This window comes from Canis lupus, chromosome 28, assembly GCF_048164855.1.
Source record: "Canis lupus baileyi chromosome 28, mCanLup2.hap1, whole genome shotgun sequence".
Lineage (NCBI taxonomy): Eukaryota > Metazoa > Chordata > Mammalia > Carnivora > Canidae > Canis > Canis lupus.
In genome coordinates, this window is record NC_132865.1 from 3,135,399 (window position 1) to 3,156,777 (window position 21,379).

General features: G+C 35.1%; 1 protein-coding gene across 11 annotated transcripts in view; it reads right to left on the minus strand.

Annotated features, from left to right (window-relative positions):
* Positions 1-21,379, minus strand: part of TMEM67 (transmembrane protein 67) — a 74,375-nt gene that overhangs the window by 19,505 nt on the left and 33,491 nt on the right. For 7 of the 11 annotated variants that reach the window (XR_012019847.1, XR_012019848.1, XR_012019846.1 and 4 more), the window contains exons 15-27: positions 18,918-18,974; positions 17,763-17,861; positions 16,481-16,579; positions 16,132-16,218; positions 15,354-15,453; positions 15,125-15,264; positions 13,177-13,317; positions 9,426-9,506; positions 8,832-8,948; positions 5,808-5,924; positions 5,597-5,701; positions 4,945-5,047; positions 999-1,141 (exon numbers count right to left, since the gene is read on the minus strand). Coding sequence is in view for 5 of the 11 variants with exons in the window: in XM_072803914.1 (XP_072660015.1) it covers positions 999-1,141; positions 4,945-5,047; positions 5,597-5,701; positions 5,808-5,924; positions 8,832-8,948; positions 9,426-9,506; positions 13,177-13,317; positions 15,125-15,264; positions 15,354-15,453; positions 16,132-16,218; positions 16,481-16,579; positions 17,763-17,861; positions 18,918-18,974 (1,389 nt within the window). In the remaining 6 variants the exon portion in view is untranslated. The other 4 variants (XM_072803913.1, XM_072803912.1, XR_012019849.1 and 1 more) reach the window with 4 other exon arrangements.

The window sequence follows — 21,379 nt, forward strand, 5'->3', positions numbered from 1 at the left end:
TAAAACAATTCAGAATGGAAAAATATATAAAGAAACATATGTACATCAATTAAAATATCTAACTATTTATTTTCATGTATCAGGCATCTGTATTCCATGGTGATGCACAAAATTATTTCAAGAGTATTTATCATCTTTCATAATACCAAACAAGTGCATATTCCTATTTAGAATAGATCTTAATGAATTAATACAAGTCCTCTCATGTTCACGGAATATACTATCAAATATTTTGAAGGCAACTTACCTCTAGCTTTAAAAGCTATGGAAACATCAAAAGCACTGTTAGGGATAAAATTTGCTTGTAATTTTAGATCTCTGTCAAAGACTAATTATATGTTACTAACTCATACTTCCTTGACATAATGGGGGAAAATTTGAGTGATATTAATAACAACATTTCCAGAGAAATTTGTCATTTTTTAAAATCTCCACTTCAGGCTCCATACCCATCCAGCAACTATTGTTTTAACCACACAGGTAGAAACTGTGTGACTGTCACAACAAAGGGGCTTCTCTGTGGTTGAGTCCTGAGCCCGATCTCCCATCCCCTGCCCTCTCCTATCCCCTGCCCTCCGGAGCTTGCCTTTTTGTTACAATAACAGCTGGTGCAGAGGGTGAAGGGAACTCTCATTATTGCTACTTTTTTTTTTTTTAAATTTCAACTTTTTATTTAAATTTTAGTTAACATATATGGTAAAATTAGTTTCAGGTTCTAATTACTGCTACTTCTGGCATATAGGAGATCAGCAATTTAAGTATCTTCCTTTCTTTTCACAGTTGTTCAAGCAACTTATGCCTTCCACAAGATCCCAGTATTTCACTGACCCTGAGGAGAGTATAGTTGATTGAAATGTTTCTTCTTTTTTTGGTGGGGATAATTATTCTAAATCTTTACAAATTCCTGATAAAAGCAGACATTGTTATTCTCTGCTATAAAATATCTACTTCCAAAGTATCTGTTTGAAAAGAAATCCAGAAAAGATTTTTAAACTTACCTCTTGTTGCAGGTATGTAAGGAAGGCCGCTAGAACAAAATTTTGGCAAGCCAAATCCACAACACAGAAGAACAGCAGATCAAAAATAAGAAGAGTGGCTTCATTTCCATAATATAGAACACTGCTGAAAGAATATCCTTCATCTATTAAGAAAAAAAAAAAAAAAGCAATGTATAAGATATAAATTAGAAACTTTAAAATAGAATAAGCTTCTGATAAATTTCTGGTGTTAAAATTTGGGTACTTAAAAAACATAACAGAAGCTACTACTTATAATACTTTATGGCTTTCAAAACAATTAAAGGGTATTAAAATTTGCTAATCTCAAAAGTCAGTAACGGAACTCTGCTCATAAAAAATAATTAAAAATAAATAAATAAATAAATAATTTTTAGCACTTGTACCAAGGGTTGGTAATTGCTAGTAGTGTGAGTATATATAGTCAATACCTTCCAAAGACCAGGTAATGAATATCCCTTATTTGTTTATGTAACTAAAGGTCAAAGAATCTTAGATTCTCTAAGATAGACAAAGTTAAAAACACAAAAACAAAACCAGCAAGGACGGAGTAGTGCATAGTGAGTTATAATTTGTGTCTTAACGGTTAGTCCTCTGAGGTTCTGCTCCAAGACCTCTTTTCTTTTCATTCCACAAGGAGGGGTTTGTTCTTCTTGGGATGTAAACCCTCTTTTAAGATTCTGATGAAAGCTACAGACCCTTTCACCATAGTCAGGGGGCGGAGGGAGTCCATATATACAAATCTGGCATGTAATTTCAGGGAGATCCAAGGAACCAATGAAGCTGTTCATGGATACCCAGTTAGGAACTCCTGTTTTAAAATAAGGGGACGGCCGGTATGCCTCAGAGTGTCAGACAAGGATTCTGGGATTTGCTCTCCAGCCTCTTTATCTTTCATGCACTCTTACTATGTCCCACTTCATATCAGGCTTCAATCATAAAATTCATAAATATAGAATGCCCTTTCCCCCTTCTGTACAAATATCTTTGCCTCTTTTCCCTTGATCCTCCCACTTGACAACTTTTTTTAGGATGCAATTCAAACTTTTCCATGTGGTCTCTTCTCGTTTGTATGTCTGGTTAGATTTCCCACTCACTATTCGTACCTGGTGTAACCTGTGTCTGCAGAGACTTCCATCCCAGCATCACCCCACTCATATATTCAAGATGCTCACTTGTCTGTGCTATGTATCCTGGGACTGGCATGACACATGACACTCAATAATGCATGAATAAGTGATACCCAAGCCAGGACATAGGTCATTCTTACCAACCCATATAGGAGGTCATCCAGCCACATTAAAAGTGACATATATACTACCCTTTTAATGATAGGAAACCAGATGTAGGCACTATTCCTATCACAGAGTACCTACAATTTTTAAGAATTTGGATAAAATGAAAAGTTAAATGTTAAAGATTAATCACAAATATTATTCTTAAGTGTTTTATTAGTTTTCCACTGACTGCACATTCCCATAAAATCTGAATTTTATCTTCACCCTCGTCACTTTTATTCAGCATAGTACTAGACATCCTTGCCACAGCAAACAGACAAGAAATAAAAGGCATCTAAATTGATAAGGAAGAGTTAAATGGTCACTATTTGAGGATGACATGATATCATACATAGAAAACCCTAAAGATTCCACCAAAAAACTATCAGAAGTAATAAATGAATTCAGTACAGTTTAAGACACAAACTTAATACCCAGAAATCAGCAGCGTTTCTATACATTAATAATGAAGTAGCAGAAAGAGAAATCAGGAAAACAATTCTATTTACAATTATATCCAAAATAATAAAATACCTCGGTATAAATAACCAAGAAGGTGTAAGATCTGTGCTCTGAAAACTATAAAACACTGATGAAAGAAATTGAAGGTGCTACACACAAATAGCGAGATATTTCATGCTCATGGATTGGGAGAATTAATATTATTAAAATGTTCATACCATCCAAAGTAATCTACAGATTCAATGTAATCCCTATTAAAAACACTAACAGCACTTTTTACAGAACTGGAACAAATAATACTAAAATCTGTATAGAACGACAAATAGCTAAAGCAATCTTGATAAGAAAAAACAAAAGAAAAACTGGAGGTATCCCAGTTCTAGATTTCAAGATATAATACAAAAACAGACACATAGATCAACAGAACAGAACAAAGAGTCCAGAAATAAGCCTACACTTACATGGTCAATTAACCTATGACAAAGAAGGCAAGAATATACAATGGGGAAAAGACAATCTCTTCAATAAATGGTGTTGGGAAAACTGGACAGCTATATGCAAAGAATGGAACGGATCACTTTCTTACACCAAACACAAAAAATAAACTCAAAATGTATCAAAGACCTAAATGTGAGACCTGAAATCATAAAACTCCTAGACATATGCAATAATTTCTATGATACTGGCCACATTAACATTTTTCCTAGGTATGTCTTCTAAGGCAAGGGAAACAAAAATAAAAATAAGCTATTGGGATTACATCAAAATAAAAAGCTTTCCATAGTAAAGGAAACCATCAACAAAACAAAAAAGGCAACCTATTGAATGGGAGAAGATATTTGCAAATGACCTACCTGAAAAGAGGTTAATATTCAAAATGCATAAAGAACTTACACAACTTAACACCAAAAACCAAACGATCCCATTTAAAAATGGGTAGAGGATCTGAGAGACATTTTCTCAAAAAAGACATACAGAGGGCCAACAGACACATGAAAAGATGTTCAACATCACCAGGGAATGCAAATCAAAACCACAATGAAAACTTTATACCTGATTGGCTAAAATAAAAAAAGATAACAAATAACAAATACTTATGAGGATGTGGTGAAAAGGGAACTTTTGTGCATTGCTGGTGGGAATGTAAATTGGTACAGCTACTGCGGAAACCAGTATGGAAGTTCCTTAAAAAAATTAAAAAGTAGAAATACCATATGATGCAGTAATTCCACTACTGGGCATTTTCCCAAAGAAAACCGAAACACTAATTCAAAAAGATATAGTCTCCCCTATGTTTATTGTAGCATTATTTACGGTAGCCAAGATACCAAAGGAAGCCCAAGTATTCATTCACAGACGAAGGGATAAAGAAGAGTGAGATATACAGATATATATAGTCTCTCTCTCTCTCTCTCTCTCACACACACACACACACACACAGGAATATTACTCAGCCATAAAAGAGTGAGATCTTGCCATCTGCAATAACATGGATGGATCTAGAAAGTGTTATTCTAAGTAAAATAAGTCAGACAGAAAAAGATAAATACCACATGGTTTCACTTAACATTGGAATCTAAAACACAAAACAAATGAATAAACAAACAAACAAAAAGCAAATCATACCTATAAATACAGAAAACTGATGGTTGGCAGAGGAGAGGGGGTAGGAGGAAGGACAAATGGGTTAAGGGGAGTGGGACACAGGCTGCCCGCTACGGAATGAATAAAAGGTACAGCACAGGGATTACAGTCAGTGGTATTGCAATAGTCATTTCATGATGATACGGTCGCTATACTTGTGATGAGCAGAGCATAACACAGAGTTGCTGAATCACTAGGCTGTATACCTGAAACTAATGCAACATCATCTGTCAATTATACTCAAATTTTTAAAAAATCTGAATTTTTTGTGTTTTACTCTCTCTCTTCTAGGTCTATCACTGATTTTGAAATTTTTGCACTTTCTTCAGAATAATTATCTTTTACATTTTTGTTTCCTGCTACATGACATAATAAAATGGAACACGGAAAACTACTATCATACCATGAAGTTAACTAAGTTCATTACGTTTCCTTTGTTTTTATATAAAATTATAAAATTTAAAAAAATAACTACAAGTACTCTTTCTTTTTTTTTCAAACTTTGAAAATAGTAATCAAGTTCCGCAAAGGCATTTGAAGGATACCATTGTAAAAGATGCTTTTTTCCATTGGTTCCATGAATTCTATTCCAAGAATTCTTTCAAGAAGCAATTTATCTTTTATAAAGTAGTCCATTTCCTTATGAACCTAATATAAAAAGATAAACATTATTTCAAAAATAGCATGAAATAAATGTTTCCCAACTAATGTAAATCAGAAAGAGAGAAAATGAAAAATGAATAGTACATGAAGAAAATCTGTTCTTTAAAAAGACTGGTCTTACTACAATGGGCTTTATAACAAGATTTTCTTCAGAAATGTTTTAAATTTTAAATGTCTTTAGTCGTATTTAGGGCTATATTTAAAATCAACTTTTAACAAGCTTTTCAGGAATACAACCACAGCATAGCATATTTCTATAATAAAAAATATAATAATATTTTACTAATTAGCTAACAAAATTCCAGCATAGGCATACTTTAAGGGAATCATCATTATGCTAATAGATGCATAAAATGTCACCTTATTTTTATATAACCTAAACTCTATCCTTAAGTCACAGTATTAATTTTGATAGGCGAAAAAAGAAGGGTTCTAAGTTCACTGACTGGTTAACTAAAATAACTGACATTACTGGTTAAATTTTTAAAAATTATATTTTGCTTCTAGTCGAAATATAAATGCTAACATACATACATGATCGATGAAAGAGCCAAGAAATTTGTTCATAGTATGATATGCTTTTATACTCTGCTCAAAAGTGCTTGCTGATGAACTCAATAGTCTGGCAGGGCCATTTTTCTAATGTGAAAAAGAGGTAAGAATAAATGCAACATGTCTTACATTCTTGGTTTTTAAATAAGATGAAATATTGGCAAAATATACCTGAATTGTACTTTATACAAACCCTTGTCAGTGTCTCATGAATTCTGTCATAGTGCTGTCTCATCTGGCTAGAAATCGCAATCTGAAAAGTCTGACCATCTGTGTTGGGTACCAAACCCCTCTGGCTACACAGATTTTCCTGAAAAGTTAAAAATTTAAGGATCATGAAAATTTTGCCTATTTCAAAAAGAAAATACAACACTTTTCTTTTAGTTAGTATCACATTACAAGACCACCTGAAATTTTACTGAAACTATATTTGAGATAGAGATTCTGACATTACCCAAGGTTCCTACTCCCCTCTGGATTTTACTAATTTCTATGTTGTCATACGCCGTTCAGGTCTCTGTATCATCTCCTGTATCCTACTTTTAAAAATCCACACTAAATTCATTGTGTATTGGTATTTGTAGCTTCCTTTATGATTCATTTTATTGCTCTTTAGTGCCTGTCAAAAAGTCTAATCTTAAACACTTTTATAAATAGCCTTTTTTTATTTTCTAAAAACTTTTAGAACACTTCCTTAATTAAATGCAATAAAAAAGTAGCATGATATATAACTAAACAGTTAATGTCATGGACCAGATATCCATTTCAGGTCTTCCTGACACAACCTGAATCCCGACAACCATCCACATGCAAAATTTTGCTTTACCTCACCCCCTAGCTACTTCCCATCCATGCTTCAAGGTCAGCTCAAGTCCTCCTGCCTCCCTTCTCTTGCCTTATTTGCTTATTCCAGAGCTTAATATTAATAATCTCTTTGTCTAAATTTAATCTGCAAACATAATGTAACACTTGGTTTTCTACAGACTGAAAGGAAGTCTACATGCAGTGAATTTCTCTAATTAAAAAAATAATAAAAGCTTTTTTTCCTGATTAAAACATTACATGCTACTGCAGAGAATTTATAAAATATGGAGAGGTACAGAAAAGAAAGAAAAGAAAAAAAAATCCCCTATGATCTCAACATCCAGAGATACAAGTATTTTAAGGTATTTTATTTCTAGTTCTTTGTCCAGGCATACAGATATAGATGGCATAAAACTGGGATCACATCGATTTCTTTTTCACCTAACATTATATCCTAGCAACTCTCTATGTCATTAAATATTCTATAAAACATGATTTTTATGTCTACCTAAGAATTTCACTGAGTAAGAAAACCAACTGATTTAATATTCTCTTTTAAATAATCCCTTATAAATAACCACTGTGATGAAGATCCTGAACCCAATTAGCTATTCACATTGCTAATTATTTCCTTGAGTGAGATTCACAGAATTAGTGAGTCAAAGATAATGATCTCTTAAAAAGCTCTTCGTATATACATTTCCAAATGCTTTCCAGAAGATTTGTAAAAATTTATCCTGAGACCAGTAGTTTTATGGGTGCTCATTTCATCATGTCCTTGGTACTAATATGTATTAGCTTTAAAAAAAAAAAAAAAACTAAGCTAATTTGAAGAGGGAAAAAAATATCATTTTTTACGTGTATTTATTTATGACGATACATTTTTAGGGGGTTACTAGTCTCTATTTCTTATTTATGTGCTTAAAAATTATTTTATCATTTTTCCATTGAGGTTTTAACTGTCTGCTTAATGATTTCTATGATTTTCAATATTGTTATCAGTATCTTTATCATATTTGTTATGAGAATTTTAGCCAAATTTGCTTTTATTATATGACTGTTGGCCACATAAATGTTCTCCATTAATGAAGTAAAATCAATTAATAGTCCCTTTATATTCTTTTTTTTTTTTTTTTAATAGTCCCTTTATATTCTTATGCTTAAAAAGTCATCTCTCGATCTCAAATATTCTTTTTTTACATTTAACTTTTCAAAACCAGGTGTAATTTCTAAATTTCTAAATTTCTAATTTCTAAAGAACAGTAAACCATCCATCACTCAACCCCAAATCTGTAAATACTTTCGTATATATCTCTAACTAATAAGGTCTTAGCAACAACAAAAAAGCCCACCATGCCATTTTCACACCTAATAAAACTAATCATTCCTTAATATAATTTAATATTTAGTCCTTAAATTAAGTCTCTCAGATTATTCCCAAGGATTTTTTTTTTTAAATTATTGGTTTGAATCAGGATCCAAAGCCTACACATTGTACTGTTTTGTTTCTAAATTTCTCTTCCTATCTAACAGTTCTTCCACCCCCACCTCCACCACCACTCCTCTTCTTCTTTACACACCTTAGATTTGCTGGAGACACTGGGTCATCTGTCCTGTGAGACATCCTGCATTCTGAGTATGGCTAATTGCTTCCTATGATACTATTTAATTTATCCCTCTATCTCTTCTATTTCCTATAAATTGGTGGTTAGATCTAGAGGCTTGATTATATTCAGGTTCCACTTTCTTAGGCAAGAATATTTCATAGGTGATGTTATGTACTTCCTACTGCATTATAACTAGCAGTGATTAATGTTGGTTCTCCTAATTCTTACTTGTAGTAAGATGGAGCCAGTGTGTTCAGACTATGTCAATCTGATTCTTCATTATAAAGCTCCTGTCAGCCTTCACTTAATTGTTTTAGCATCCACTGCATTGTAGCCTATCTGCAATAATCCATTAGTCACTACAAAATGGTGACTTACCAAGTAAGAGTTCCTTTTATTTTCTTTTATAAGAAAGAATTTCCCCTCATGGAAAGAACTTCCCCTCATGAACTATATTTCAAAATAAAGTATTTTGAAGAGGGTAAAAAATATGATTTTTTACCTGTATTTATTTATGACTACACATTTCTTAGGGGTTTATTAGTCTCTGTTTCTTATTTATGTGCTTAAAAATTATTTAACCAAAATATTCTGGTTATTTTAAAATACAGTCCATATAGGAACCGTAGGATGAAATTTGATTCTTTCCCTTTATCAACATTCAGTGTAATGAGTTGGTTGGGTACTCTAGCAACTTTCAAAAGTAACCAATGGGGAATTTTTAAAAATATTACTACAAATCCTAGATTAAGAAAAGCAAACCCATTTTTCAATTAAAAACTGAAAGATGTTAAATATATTCATACCGCTTCTCTTTTAAGGTTCATATTCATTTCTTCCATATTAGTATCTGCATGCCCGTGTACGGATCTACCATGAATGTAATATCCAAAGCATTTGTGGGATAACAGAAACACTGATATCTATAAAAAGAGAAAAACAAACAGCAACTCATGTAGAAAACAATAAAAATTAAGTTTTTTAAAAAATTGCTTTTCTCTCAAAATAAAGAGGGTTGAATTCTTGGAAAATATATAAATAGGACAATAAGGTAATAAAGGGTAATTATGTTATTATTAAAAAGTTGAAAAGAGATTAAAGATATTTTCTAAGAAAGGAAGTGTTAAGATTGATATATGAAAACTTTTCAGGGACTCTGCTGAGTGAATCATTTGGTGGAGAAGGAATTCATAATTAAGAAATTGCAAATGAAGAAGAAACTAAGGCAGTAAACATTAACTTGTAGCTCATTACAACTATCTCTGGAATTAGCAATCAGTGGGAAATTGGACTAAAAAAATTCAATCATACCAAATCACTTTTAAAGCCTCTCTTAATGTACTCATGACCTTTAAAAAGGGAAAAATAACAGTTGCAAGATAAAGTCAGAAAGTACTTACATTGCTCATACAGCATAAATCCACAAACTGTCGAATTTTATCTTCTATAAATCTCTCATAAAAGACAGCAAAGAACATGATCTGAAACAGTAAGCCAACTTCATGGTTATTAGCTTTTAAAATTTAATTTTCTTTTATAGCCACAATGTAGTATCTTAAAAAGAAAGTCCACCCAAGAACACAGTGGCCTTTAAATGGTTCCTGTGGGATAAAATCCTATTTATCATTTCTGATTCCTCTGCCAAAGAAATAAGGTTTTGGGATTGTGTTAAAATTTATTGAGGGAGCCTATTTTGAATTTTAAGAACTTTTCTGTATCATTAAAACACAACAGGACAAACTTGGAGGGAGAGAGGGGCTTTAAAAAATTTAGCATAAACAATATATTAATGGCCAGATTTATGTATAGTTCTGCAGTCCTACCCATCTCCTAAATTTCAAAGCTATTAGAAAACTTGCTGCTTTTCTAATTAACATTCTGACAGAGTAGCACATAAAAAGCATATATCAAATATTCTACTTCAACTGCAGATAATACATTAAATATTGAAATGGAATGGTTTCAAGTATTTTCTTAGCTTTAATAATACCAGAAAAGGAAATTATTTTATAAATCAAAAGAGAAAAGTTTTAACATTTTAGACCTACTTAGACATATTTGAGAGAAAGATAACATTTCCTAACCATCCAGTTGAAAGGTGTCCCCCATTCGTAACTCCAACCCGCCTCTCCTCATTTACTCTGTATCTCATCTCCCTACTGATGCCCTTCACAGCACTTGCCACAATCTGTAGCTTGCTCTTGTTAAGCATATCCTTGAGCCCAGCACGGCGCCTAGAACACAAAATGTACTCCAATGTGTGAATGAATAAATAATCTACATCAGCTGATTTACTGGACACACTTCCCTAACATTCTATATATGTCTTGTTTTAAATCCGTGTAAAGGACCTGAAAAACAGCAACTTAAAAATTTTAAAAATAAAAAATACCACTTAAAAGTTGAAGAAGCTGGGTTTAGGGAAATAAAAGAAGCAAGCAATAAAGACTAACATTATGAGAATCAACAGGACTTAAAAAAAAAGATTTTTAAAAAATTCATTTAAGAGAAAGCGTGTGAGACAGAGCACAAGCAGCGGGGAGGGGTAGGAGAAGCAGATTCCCTTCTGAGCAGGGAGCCCGATGCAGGACTCCGTCCCAGAACCCTGGGATCACAACCTGAGCTGAAGGCAGATGTGTAACTGAGACGCTCAACCACTTTTTTTAAAGATTTTATTTATTTTTTTATTAGAGAGAGAGAGGGAGCAAGTGCATGCATGTGTAGGGAGGGGGCAGGACAAAGGGGGAGGAGGAGGGACAGCGGACTGCAAGCTGAGCACAGAGCCTAATGCCAGGCTCTACCCCAGGACCAAGATCACCACCTGAGCTGAAACTAAGAGTCACTATGACACTTAACCAACTGAGCCACCCAGGTGCTACAACAAGACTTTTTATGGACAAATTCATGGAGCTATAACACATTTTTTCTTAAAGATACTTGAGGAACAAACCCTGGGAACCCTAGAATATTACCGTGGAGAGAAATATAACCAGAATGATAGCAGAGTGAGAGAATGAGGTGAGACGGTGGTGCCTGAGATGACTAGTTTCTGCCCCAACAATCCTCTCCCCTTTCTCCTTAGTGATAGACCCCTCCTTGGAGGGGGCGCACACTGTTGCCCAATTAGAAGGTACCAGCGTGGCGAGGTGTGGCCATGTGCCTAAGTACTGGGCAAGGAGATGCTCAACAGCACTTCTGAGAAGGCTCTTAAAGAGAGTGTGCACTGTTCTCCCCAACTCTCTCCTTCAACTCCACCAGCCATTATGGACCACCAGGTGACCTGAGAGATGGATGTCCTGGGTGGCAGCCACAGAGCCACCCTGCACTGCACATCTCCACTCTTTTTTCTCATGGGAGAGATAAGAGTCATTTTAACTTCAGCCACTGCTATTTTGTTGTTGTTGTTGTTGTTGCTGTACTCAACCAAATATGAAAAGCAACAGATGGTATTCTTCTAAATTCTCTACATCCAAATGAATCCAATCTACTCAGAAAAATGTGTACTGGTATATCTTTAAAATGAATTATTTTCTCACTATTATATTGAAGATAAACATCAAACCCTATACTCTCTTGATCCTATCTCATTTCAAATTCTAATTTGTTTGGTTTTCTTTTCTGATTGTTAAGCTATCCCTCACTGGATCTATCTCTGTAGTTTCAAGTTGAAACAAGTCTCACCAATTTAAAATAAATGTAAATTTTAAAAGTCTATCCTCAGGTTACAGAATGCCACCTGGAACCAATTCTATAGGAATTTCTGGATTTTAATCCCAAACCATGTTTAAAAATAGGCTGTTTTAGGCAGGTATTTGTCTGGTTAGAGGTAGCTCAATCCGATCTTTTTTTTTAAGATTTTATTTATTTATTCATGAGAGACACAGAGAGAGAGAGAGAGAGAGAGAGAGAGAGAGAGAGAGAGGCAGAGACACAGGCAGAGGGAGAAGCAGGCTCCATTCAGGGAGCCCGACGTGGGACTCGATCCCAGGTCTCCAGGATCAGGCCCTGGGCTGAAGGCAGTGCTAAACCACTGAGCCACCCCGGCTGCCCCTCAATCTGATCTTTCTACAGGTCCCATGTTCATTTGCTGACTTAAAACATAAAGGAATTTTTAATCCAACAAAAAGACTCTTTCCATTCATGGGAATGTCTGGAAGTAAGATAAAGAAGTATAGATATAAGAGTTAAGTGCTTTAGCTGATGCTTCTGTTCTTCCTTTCTTCTTTTTTTAAATGTCTAAGACAATAAAGGAAATGATCATAGAAAAGATGGGGTGCTGGATGGCTCAGTCAGTTATGGATCTGACTCTTGATTTTGGCTCAGGTCATGATCTCAGGGTTCAGAGACTGAGCTCCATGCAGGGTCCTGCATCAGGCTCCCATGCTGGGGAGTTCCAGGGCGTGGAACCTGCTTGGGATTCTCTCCCCCCTCACTCTCTGTCCCTCCCCTCTGCCCAACTGGTACACGCAAACACTCTTCCTCTCTCAAATAAACAAATAAATCTTAAAAAAAAAAAAAAAAAAAGGAAATGATCCTCTGTTTAGAATCACAGGACTTGAAGCTGAGGTTTATTTTTATTTTCAGTTTTCTCAATAAGTATTTCAATAAAACTCTCACAAGGGCTACTGGTTATGATATATAAATGTAGACAATAAATTGTATTTTAGAAAAGGGGGGGGAGAAAATATTAAGGGTAGCTCAGCCATCCCTACAGCTTGTTTAAACTAAGCCATCCTCCGACTAGAAAAATGCAGGCTCTGAAAGATCCTTCAGAGCCCACTATTGATAAGAATGTGAATTCTGACATCAGATTGCCTGGGTTCATATTCCAGTTCTCCCAATCTCTAATTACATGACTTTAGCAAACTATTTAGCCTTTCTGTGCACCAGTATCCTCATCTATAAAATGAGGATACTAATAGACTCTATCCTCGAGGGCTTCTATAAAAATTAAGTTGTACAATGCAATTAATTAACACAGTGCCTGGATAATAACACCAGGTAAGAATTAGCTATTAGCTATTATTGTTCTCACCATCACCTTCCTTCTGTTGTAGAAACCAGGGTGTGGTCAATATTTAAAGATAATTAGTATGCAATAGTTATAAATACAGAAGGGCAATGTTGCCAAAAAGTATAATCTGTTGTTACCTGTATAATTCCAATGACTAGCCAAAGAGCAGTAGATACCGCATATCTCAAAATACGACTGTAAGGAGCTATGTAGCTAGGTGGGCTTCTGGAAAGACTAGAAGATGAGTCCATTAATGCTAAGTTCTTGAATCCCACGACCTGGAGTAAAAAGGAAAAATTTAAACAGATATGGATGAAGAAAATAGCTTTACTCTGAAAATGATATGTTCCTATTTCTAACCTTAAAAACTAAAATATTTACAAAAGATTATACAAACAGTAGAAAACCTAGGTAAAAATAATTATTCAGTATTTTTTAATTACAAAGCAAAATTTAGTTCATTTGGAATTCTCTTCAATATGACTAAGGGCCAAATATAATTGTATTATTATATACACTGACAAAAGCAAAAAATTCATCAAAAGAATAAAACTTTCTTCAATAAACTACCAATGAACAAAAAGTATTTCACGTACTTTTAACATATGCCAGGTACTATGTAAAATACTTTATACTTTTAAACAGTATTTTCCAAAATGTCTTTTGAGGAAGGGAACTTCTTTGAAAAAAGGAAGCCATGGTTAAGTAAATGTGGTCTGTACAATATACTCATGTCCATGCCTTCCACTCTCTTAGAATTAAAGGCTCTGGGAAGTTTTGCAGTAAGAAAGCGACATGATTTTATTGAATCTGCTGTTTTCTAAATGTGCTTAACTAAAAAAAATCTTTTTCACATATTTTAAAGCTCTTTATAAAACACTTAACAGACAATACTATAAATGAATTTTTGAAAAATCGTTCAAATGCCTTGGTGGCATATATATTCTTCTCTTGGCTTTAAAAAAAAGGAAAGAAAGGGAAAGGAGGGAAAAAGGAAGAAAGGAAGGAAAAACGAAGGCAGACAGAAGAGTTAATGATTCGTATCTAACTTTATATAAGCAGCAAATTCCCGAGAAAAGTTATTACCTATATAAACATTTTTCATAGCTTAGTCTCATACTCAGTACAGAATACTTCTTTTCAGTAATACCAGCCAGATCTGTGAAATAACTGTAAAGGTATCATAACATGTACCCATTCTCTGTGCATAGTACAGCTGAGCCCCAGCTCTTGGCACTGAGTAAGGTCCTCAGTATAGGATCCATAGGGCGTTCAGTGAGAATGTGCTGAAAACTTTCACCTTTAATACTAGTTCTAATGCAGATTCTAATTCTAGTAAGAACGTAAATTAGAGAGGAAGTTTTTTTCAAAATATAGATAGCTAGGCTCACCTCAGAGCTACTCAATCAAACACAATCTCTAGTGGTGAAGCTTTTCACAAAAGCTTCCCTAGGGATTTATTTGGATACAAACCAGTAGTTTACAAGCCATTCCTTATCTAGTATAGTCAAACTGAAAGAGACAGAGTAGAATGGTAACTGCCAGGAGAAGAAATGGGCAATTACTGTTTAATGGGTACAAAGTTTTAGTTGTGTAAGATGAAGAGTTTGGGTGCTTGGATGGCTCAGTTAGTGTCTGCCTTCAACTCAGGTCATGATCCAAAGGTCCTAGGATCAAATCCTACACTGGGCTCCCTGCTCAGTGAGGAGTCTGCTTCTCCTTCTGCCCTTCCCCCCTGCTCATGATAATAGATAGATAGATAGATAGATAGATAGATAGATAGATAGATGATAGATAGATGATAGATAGATAGAAAGAAAAGAAAAGAGCTAGTCTAGGGGTTGATGGCACAACAATGTGAATGTACCTAATAGGATTGAACTTCATACTTAAAAATGATTAAGATGATAAATTTCATATCGTGTATTTTAACACAATTTTTAAAAGCCACTCTTCATAATGGCTTGATAACTTCAGAAAACTCTTTAGAAAACTCTTCCACTAAGGTGAAAATGTATCTGGAATTATACAAAATTAGTATTTATGAGGTATACAAAAGTCACATAAAATTACAAAAGTTTATACCTCCAAAAAAAAGAGGACAGTAAGTATTTGAAAGAGTGGATTAATTTTTCTCACAGTCTGAATTTCATTCCATTCATTTGCTACAAAGTATGTTCTCCATATGCTCACAGGAACTGTGGCACTCCGAACACCACCCTCACCTGGTCAGAGAGATAAAATAAGTAAAAGGGTTTCATCTTTGTTCTGAAAAAGTAGCGAAAGAATTTTGGTACAATGGTTATTCAGTTACCTTCAACAGCTTTAAGAACCTTTCCTTTAGGTCGCTCCCAATCAATAAAGAATATATCTATGGTAATCTGGGACATAAGCTTATGCAAAAATTGCAGAGCCTGAAAATGACAAACAAAACACTTTAAAAGTATCCACACTAAGCCTGTTTATGAAAACAATACTGATTTTTGGGGGCGTCTGGATGGCAGTGTCTGCCTTTAGCTCAGGTCATGATCTCAGGGTCCCGGGATCTGGCCTTGTGTAGGGCTCCCTGCTCAGTGGGGAGTCTGCTTCTCCTCCCATGCCCACCCTTCACCACCGTTTGTGCGCTCTCTCTAATAAATAAAATCTTAAAAAAATATATTTTTTAAGAAGCAAATATACTGTTATCACAAGAATATACAATTTTCACAAATGACAAATGAAGTTATAATATCATTAGGGATCACTAAAAGCTCCTTAAATAACATGGAATCGCCAAATTCACAAAATTTTCATACACATTAATTTGTCTTCCCTTCTTTAAAATAGGGGAAAAGAAAGTCATATAATGAAATATCACTTTATTAAATTAGCTATAACTTATATTAATCTAAAACTACTTATCATGGCTTCTTAGAACAATTATTTAGGCTGGATTTTCAGAATGAACCACCTAGTATAGATAAAAGTAGATACCCTTGGTAAAATAAAATAATTCATGCTTTCTTTTAAAATCAGCTAAATTTTACACCGAAGATTTTGAAAGCATTTTAAAGACTTATAAGTTTATCAGGAACCTGTCCTTTAAAACTTACCTTCAGAGCAAAAGCACATCCCACATAAGTAACAAGACGTTCTTCTTGAGACGGGACTGGCAGCAAAACAGAGATAGATTTCTGTGCCTGTGATAAAAATTACCCTGGTAATGGTAAATATGACCATTCAAGGTTTTTAATACGCACACTTTACAAACCAAAAAAAAAAAAAGCATAGAAAAGGAAAGTGGTGATACTTAATAAACAGCACATTCAAGGAATGGTGGTGTAGCATGTACCGCCGTACTCTGGATCAGAAATACACCCAAATAAAAGTAGTTCCTTCATAATGACAGCTTACCATCTATTCAAGTATCAACATTTAGGTTAAATTCAGAAACTCACTTACTTTGAAGAAAATAAGCCAATAAAGACCTGTTCCCACAGTGATGATAAAGAAAACATTGGCCAGATCACCAGCATAGTACACCAAGAATTTCATAACTGTCTGCAATTTAAAAAGAGAATTATAGCTGTTATCGACTCGGTCTATTTATACTATCACTTTCAGTAACATATTCTGTACCCAGTTTCTCAAGCTTGAGGCCTTGTTTCACATGTCCATGGATCACTCAGTTATAAAGCCCAACGGTGGCCACCTCCTGGATTCCTTTGGATCTGTGCCTTTCAGTCCATTCCCAAAAGCACTTGTCTTACAAAACCCTTCTCATCTTTCACCATCTAAGAAAGTTATATTGCTTCTTAATTCTTTCACAGTTTGGAGCCCCCACCCCAATCAATCCTTTATACTACCACCAGACTTAGTTTTCTAAAATGTAAATTGGACTGTAAATGTAAATTGTACATTCTAAAAATGTACAGAGACTCTCCACTAGAGAATAAATTCCAGCCCAAAAGGTCCTTCACAACCTAAACCAAAATGGACTTTTTAGCCTCATCTGCCAGTTTCAACCACTTACTCCATGATTAACTTGCATTGCAATTATTCTGTAGAATGAAATGGACATTGGTTATTGTTTCATCAAATATTCTTTTCTTCTTCTGTGTGGCAAATTCTCTTGAACTCTGAGAGTAGAGACCAGAACGGTCTTTGCCCCCGAGTCAAAGCCTCCTGCTGAGCATGGAGTCTGCTTGAAGACTCTCCCTCTCTGTTCCTCTCACTGTATGCTCTCTCTCCTCTCAAATAAATAAATAAATCAGATGGGTCATATTTGGAGGAGATATTTCAACATCAAAAACCAAAAGGGGATTCATATTTAGAAAACACAAAAAGCTACTTTAAGTAACAAAAGAAACTGGAAACCTAACAGAAAAATTTGCAAGGGATATAAACAGGCAGTTCACAGAATAGGAAGCCCAAATGATTAATGAGGTATATGAAAAGCAGATAAATCAAAATGAAACTAAAAATGACATGCTATTTATAGTGCCACATTGGCAAGAAATGGAAAGGCTAGAAAAATAGCAAATGCTGATGAGGATGTGTGGAAACCAGAAAAATGGTTTCCCACTGCTGGTGGGTGTGCAGACTGGGATATAGCAACATGGGAGGGAAATGAGGTGTGCATATACCTCTGCTAGTTATATACCCCAGAGAAGCTGTATCTTAAAAGAAGGATACAAAGTAGTCAAAAGATGAAAATATACTTTAAAAACTCCTGAGACCATACCTGTAAATCAATCATGGGACTCCCAATGCGCCTCTTCCACCCTGCTGTCTTCAGAAGAGATGATAAAACAGCCAGTCCACCCAAAACACCCAAAGCAATCTAAAAAAAAGAACATTTTGGGATATATGCAATTTTCCTCATCAATGTTCAAATATGCAAATAGAGCATAAAGAAGTGCTCAAGAAAAGAAATTGTGGCAGGCAGGGTGAGAGGGCATAGGGGCCAAATTGAAGGAACTCTCAACAGTTAAATCTAGGAAAATTGGAGCAAGATAGATATATAGTAATGAATTATAATCACTAGAATAAAATAAATATCCAGGAGTCCATACTGAGTTAAAGAAATAATTGAATAAATAAATCCATGTGGGCAAAGGGACAACTTCTCCTTATAGTAGAATTCCATTTAACAAATATAGATGAAGGAAATAGAAAAATCATTATCAGGCAGATGATACAGTAATACTTTTTATAGATGAGAATCATCACTGGATACTAAAATTAGAGAACAAAAGGATTAATGAGAAGCAGAGTATTTGCATCCTCTCAAGTATTTCTCCACAAGATACTTAATTACAAATGGAAAAACACAGTGGAGAACTCCACAGACACTACCTTAGGCATATGACCCAAGTTAACATCATTAATAATAAGACATCCTGACACCATGTACCCTCTGATATGATGTACTGAGAAGAGCACAACATCGTATCTGTGGTATCTATGTTAAAACTACATGAACTTGATTTAATCAAGGGAAAATATCAGATAAACCCAACTGAAGGCCAAAATACCTGACCAGTACTCTTCAAAAGTGGATGGGGTTACGAAAGACAAAGATTGAGGAACTGTCACAGATTTAAGGGAGATTAAGGAGACATGACCACTGGAAGCAATATGCAACCCTGGGCTGGGTCCTAAAATGGATAGTGAAAAAACTTGTGAAATTCAGAGTATGTAGACCAGCTAATAGGATTACATCAGTATTAATTTCCTTATTGGGATGATTGCACTCTGCTTATGTAAGATGTTAACATTAGAGGAGACTGGCTGAAGGATATATGGCAAAACTATTTTGACAACTCCCCTGTATATCTAAACGTTTTTAAATTAAGAAATATACCATAGATATTTTAACAAGTTAAAATAAACTTACATCTGTCTGGACTTGTGCTTCTCCTTGATTCATTTCATATTTGACTGAGAAAGAAATCTGTCATTTAAAAGACAGTAAATTAACCATACTGAAATTATATAACACAAACCTACTTTTACTATAAAGATGTATTTGTATATAAATGCCATTATTTTTAATCTATCAATATTATTAGAGTTGACCCTTATTTATACATAAATGGAAATACTTTGAGGAATTATTCATGATGCTTTGAATATCCCTTTTGAACACATATTAAAGAAAGAGGGGTTCATTAGGAACTCGGTTAGGTTCATTAATATCAATCAAGCCAAACTAATGGTATTTCATTTTCTGATAGGTTTGTATAACTGAGGAATGTGACTAATCTTGTATTTAGCAACTGGCTCAACAACTGCACTCTAAGAAGGCAGATTAGATTATTCAACGGGCTGATCAAAAATCTTAGGGATACCACTATATTAAGAGACAAGAAGGGAAAGAACAACCAGTAAAGGGCAGAGAAACAGGACTGTGAGAGGAAGGAGAGGCGAGATAACTGAAGTCTTGCCAAGATCACAGAACAGAGGTTCAAAAGTCTTGAAATACAATGTCAAATGTTGTATGAATGTCAAGTTGAAATAAAACCACCGCATGTGGAATTCATTGTTGACCTTTAAGAAAGAGGTTTATAAAGAAGCAAAATGGCTGGAGCCAGGCTGCAAATAATGAAAAGATAAATGGTTGGGAAATCAAGGAAAGATACAGGATAGCAAGGTGAAATGCTGGCGGAATTAAGGGAAGTTTTATTGTTTGGTTGTTTTCCTTTGTTTTTAACATGGGAAGAAGTGACAGTTGTGAAAAACAGAGAAAAGGGCCCAGCAGAGGGGCTGGCTGAATAAGGGATTAGGGCTGAAACAGGATATTGGAGAAAGTACTGCAAACAAGCACAGTAGAAGATTAATTTAAGAAAGGAGGAAGGGCCCTTTGTTCTTAAAAACCGGAACAGGAGACAGGAAGGATAATGAAACAGAGATTCTGAAGCATTAAAGGGGGAATCTGAGGAAACTCAACTGAGGGGAAATCTGAGGGATGGTCCTGATCTGCTCAGAAAAGATGAGGGGAAGTTATTTGCTATTGATAAGAGCACAGAGATGTAGCTGAATGATTAACTAATGGAAATTTTTTGCAAAAGCTCTCATGAAAAATTAAGCAATGATGAAAGAACTGTACATTCTACACTTAGAACGAACCTGGGGTGGATGTCATCAGTATTGTTTCATGATTCTCCCAATTCTTTTTCTATTATTTTCCACTTTATCAAGACCATCTTTGGAATACTTTAAACAACAAAAATAGTTAAAAGTTTTTAACTGGAAGTATTTTATCTTAAAATAAAGGTACTCCTGGTTACCCAAGAAATTTTAAACCAGGCAGCCTTTTGCTATTCAGCGTGTTTCCGGATTTTCCTCTCCTCCTATTATGGTGCATACAAGCTCAGGCAATGGAAATGAATTTTAACACCCAATTAGGTCATACAAATGAAGATGTGAAATCTTTCAGAGGAAAGTTAATGCTATGTGCCTACCTTCTGCTTAATGAAAGCCTGAAACCAGTAGCAGCTGAGTATAAGCACAATAGAGAAGCCAAAAGTACTGGCTGTAAGAACTAGAACATGAAAATTCAGAAAAGCAAAATAGTGGAAATTAAAAGCTATTAGTGAAGTTTGTAGGTAGGGAATGTTTAAACATCTCTCGCATTTCCAGAGAGGGAATCTGAGGAAAAAGTATAGGAGGATTACCTCTGGTGTCAATGTCTAGCCCTCTGTCACACACCCCTCCTGAGAGCAGGGAGGCTTTCACTGACCCAAGAGGTTGGGAGGAGGAACTGAGCGTGCGTGCTCCGCCTGTTCCAGGCTCGCTACCTTTGGCGTAGGCCATCTTCAGGGTGTACGAGGTCTCTCCTTCATACAGGCCGTCCCATGCAACAGAGGCCTTTAGTTCTGTATTAACTTTGAGTTGAGGAAGTAGTCGGAAGACTACGTGGCTGCAGGACCAAACTGTATCCTCTACTTCACTTCAGTACTACTAGTTACCAACTACAGACAATATGAAACTCTTTCTACCTGCTGAAGTGTATTTCCATCCAGGGAGCAAGCCTGGTGAGAAGAGAACACATGTGCCTGCTGAACATTTGAGTTTCTGGTTTCATTCACCAAGGAAGCAAAATCTTAGTGCAAGCAAGTTGGCCAAAGAGGACAGGGGCAGATGCTGCACATCTCTGCATACCCCAAGATCCCAAACAGGGATGCCCAAAAACTGCTGGTGATGGTGTCTAGAGAAAAACTTAATTCTTGCTTTTTCACCTGAAGGATCCACAAGAACTCACCTTTCTCATTATTAGTAAAAAGTAATTAAGACCTGGAGGGAGTCCAAGATGATGGAGGAGTAGGAGACCTTAGTTTTGTCTGACAGGTCCCAGGA